This window comes from Austrofundulus limnaeus, unplaced genomic scaffold (assembly GCF_001266775.1).
Source record: "Austrofundulus limnaeus strain Quisiro unplaced genomic scaffold, Austrofundulus_limnaeus-1.0 Scaffold643, whole genome shotgun sequence".
NCBI lineage: Eukaryota > Metazoa > Chordata > Actinopteri > Cyprinodontiformes > Rivulidae > Austrofundulus > Austrofundulus limnaeus.
The window spans coordinates 62,962-65,923 of record NW_013953045.1 but is presented as its reverse complement, the minus strand read 5'-3'; the positions used below and the strand labels follow the sequence as shown (position 1 = coordinate 65,923).

The 2,962-nt window shown below is 41.6% G+C and overlaps 1 protein-coding gene across 4 annotated transcripts in view; it reads left to right on the top strand.

Annotated features, from left to right (window-relative positions):
• LOC106531499 (transportin-1) overlaps positions 1-2,962 on the top strand; it is a 52,757-nt gene that overhangs the window by 28,130 nt on the left and 21,665 nt on the right. For all 4 annotated transcript variants that reach the window (XR_001311923.1, XM_014027378.1, XM_014027377.1 and 1 more), the window contains exons 9-13: positions 332-450; positions 723-783; positions 1,019-1,187; positions 1,358-1,510; positions 1,596-1,821. Coding sequence is in view for 3 of the 4 variants with exons in the window: in XM_014027378.1 (XP_013882832.1) it covers positions 332-450; positions 723-783; positions 1,019-1,187; positions 1,358-1,510; positions 1,596-1,821 (728 nt within the window). In the remaining variant the exon portion in view is untranslated. The remainder of the gene's footprint in view (positions 1-331; positions 451-722; positions 784-1,018; positions 1,188-1,357; positions 1,511-1,595; positions 1,822-2,962) is intronic.

Below are 2,962 nucleotides of genomic sequence, written 5' to 3'. Positions count from 1 at the left end.
CCTGGATGTAGGCGGGTCGAGCGTTGCCTGGATGTAGGCGGGTCGAGCGTTGCCTGGATGTAGGCGGGTCGAGCATTGCCTCGATGTAGGCGGGTCGAGCATTGCCTCGATGTAGGCGGGTCGAGAATTGCCTGGATGTAGGCTGGTCGAGTGTTGTCTCAATGACAAAAATAAATGCTGCGGTGAGAATGTTCTAAAAATGTCAGCTTGATTCTTCTAAGAACATGGCTGAAAGTGTGTGGGACCACCCAATTTAAAGACCCGGGTAAGGCTGTGCCACGACAATGTAAACTGGCCACATGCTTTGTTTAATGCTCCTTTTTTGTTGCAGTACATGCTTCAGAGGACTCAGGACCAGGATGAAAATGTTGCCTTGGAGGCCTGTGAGTTCTGGCTTACTTTAGCAGAGCAGCCAGTGTGCAAGGACGTGCTCTGCGGTCACCTCTCTCAGTAAGAATGCTCCCAGTTTGTATAATGCAGTTGATTCATAGATGCCTTAGCAGTTTGTTTGTGTAGACCTTGCTGCAGAATGATATTCTTCATCAGCCTGTGACCGATAAGGAAGAAACTCTGTGGCTGTTGACCCCAGCTGTAACTTCAGTCACTAAACTGCCACATTAAACTATTCCCAAACTCAGAATCAGATGTGAATGATTGCCCATGGGCTTCTGCCTAACCTTTCCACTTGTTTCACATGGTCTTATGTCTGGTTTCTACTCCAGGCTCATTCCTGTGCTCATCAACGGGATGAAGTACTCTGAGATCGACATAATCTTGCTCAAGGTTAGTTTATTAACCATGATATGTGTACCTGGAAGTACAGTGATGAATTGCTCAGTGTATCAGATTGACATGCAGGTGAATTAGGTTGTCCAGACATTACCAGTGTATCTGAGATGTGTTTAATAGATTTTTTTTTCAAATAAATAAATTCAGGTTCACCTGACTTATAAAACAATGTAAAACAAAGTCCAGTTCTCTTTTAGGTGACTTAAAGACTTGAACCCTTTGTCCTCAGGGTGACATTGAGGAGGATGAGGCCATTCCAGACAATGACCAAGACATCAGACCTCGTTTCCATCGCTCCCGTACAGTCGCCCAGCAGCATGAGGGGGACGGGATTGGGGAAGACGATGATGAGGATGATGAACTAGATGATGACGACACCATCTCTGACTGGAACCTGCGTGAGTTTGATGCCTGCCCTAAAGTAGCCCTGTTAATAAACTTCTCTGAGTGCTTGGAAGGAACTTGTTGAATTTTGTTTTTCCTCTGTTTTCTTGTATTTATGTTTGTTGTGGGATTTTTATTTTTTTTGACACATTTCTGTGTCTGTATGTGTTTTCTGTGATGTTAGGAAAGTGTTCTGCAGCAGCACTGGACGTGTTGGCTAATGTGTTCAGGGATGATCTTTTGCTGCACATTCTGCCCCTCCTCAAAGAGCTGCTCTTCCATCGTGAGTGGGTCGTTAAAGAGTCTGGTATCCTGGTGCTGGGAGCTATAGCTGAAGGTAAAAATGGAAACATGAAGATAATGGTAAAAAAAAGATTAGAAGAAAATACCTGCTGAAACTGAAACTTTTGTTCTTTCTGCAGGCTGTATGCAGGGCATGATCCCGTACCTGCCTGAGCTCATCCCACATCTCGTTCAGTGTTTGTCTGATAAAAAAGCTCTGGTCCGATCCATCACCTGCTGGACACTGAGTCGCTACGCTCACTGGGTTGTCAGCCAGCCTCCAGATATTTACCTGAAGCCTTTAATGACTGAGCTGCTCAAACGTATTCTGGATAGCAACAAGCGAGTCCAGGAGGCTGCATGCAGGTACAGAGCCCAAACATTTCAAACCATTTTTTTTTTACTTGTGTGAACACTGAGTCATAACTCACACTGTTTATTTCCTGTTTGTTGCTTCTTCTGTATGTAGTTTGGACTGTAAGTATTTCAGAATATGTTTAGGTATTTCACCATATACCAGAATGTTCAGCTCGTTAAAGACATTATGACTTCTGACCTTATTATCTTTCATACTTTTTGTAATATTTAATTTAAACATTAGAAAAATCTTTGTTCTCTTTAAAATTTCCTTTAACATAATTGCTTGATTGTTAGCTTTTAGCAACTATTGCTAATTGTAACTATTAGCTACTGTTCTGTTAATTGTAGCTTTTAGCTACCATTTTGCTAATGTTAACTTTTAGCTACTGTTTTCTGATTTTAGCTATTGTTTTGCTGCTCTTTGCCTCTACCTACTACCTTGCTAATTTATTATTTTCGCTACAGTTTTGCTAATTTGGACTTGCCAACTAAAATGCATTGGAGCAGAGGAATGCATTGTGAAGTTTAGACATGGAGAGCTGAAAACTTGTAGTAGCTGAGTGCAATCTTTAACAAATTCAAAAGGTGGTATAAAAATTCAAGATGGCCATCTGTTCTAATTTTAAATGTCTATAACTCTGCCATTTTAAGACATATTGGGGTGACGTTTGGTGTGGTGAAAACTGAAAACAATCCCCATCACATACTGAATCTGAAAAAATAAAATAAAATTCAAGATGGCTGCTGTAGCTAAAAGAAAGTAATTTACTACAGTGGGGAGATGAAGTATTTGATCCACTGTTGATTTTTCAGGTTTTCCCACTTGCAAAGCTTGTAGATGACTGTAATTTTTATCATAGGTACTCTTCAACTGTGAGTGATTGTGAAATAAGTATTTGATACACCAGAAAAATTAAACTTAATATTTGGTACAGAAACCTTTGTTTGCAGTTACAAGGAGATCAGAGGTTTCCTGTAGTTCTTGACCAGGTTTGCACACACTGCAGCAGGGATTTTGGCCCACTCCTCCATACAGATCTCCTCCAGAGCCTTCAGGTTTCGGGGCTGTCGCTGGGCCACATGGACTTTAAGCTCCCTCCAAAGATTTTCTATTGGATTCAGGTCTGGAGACTGGCTAGGCCACTCC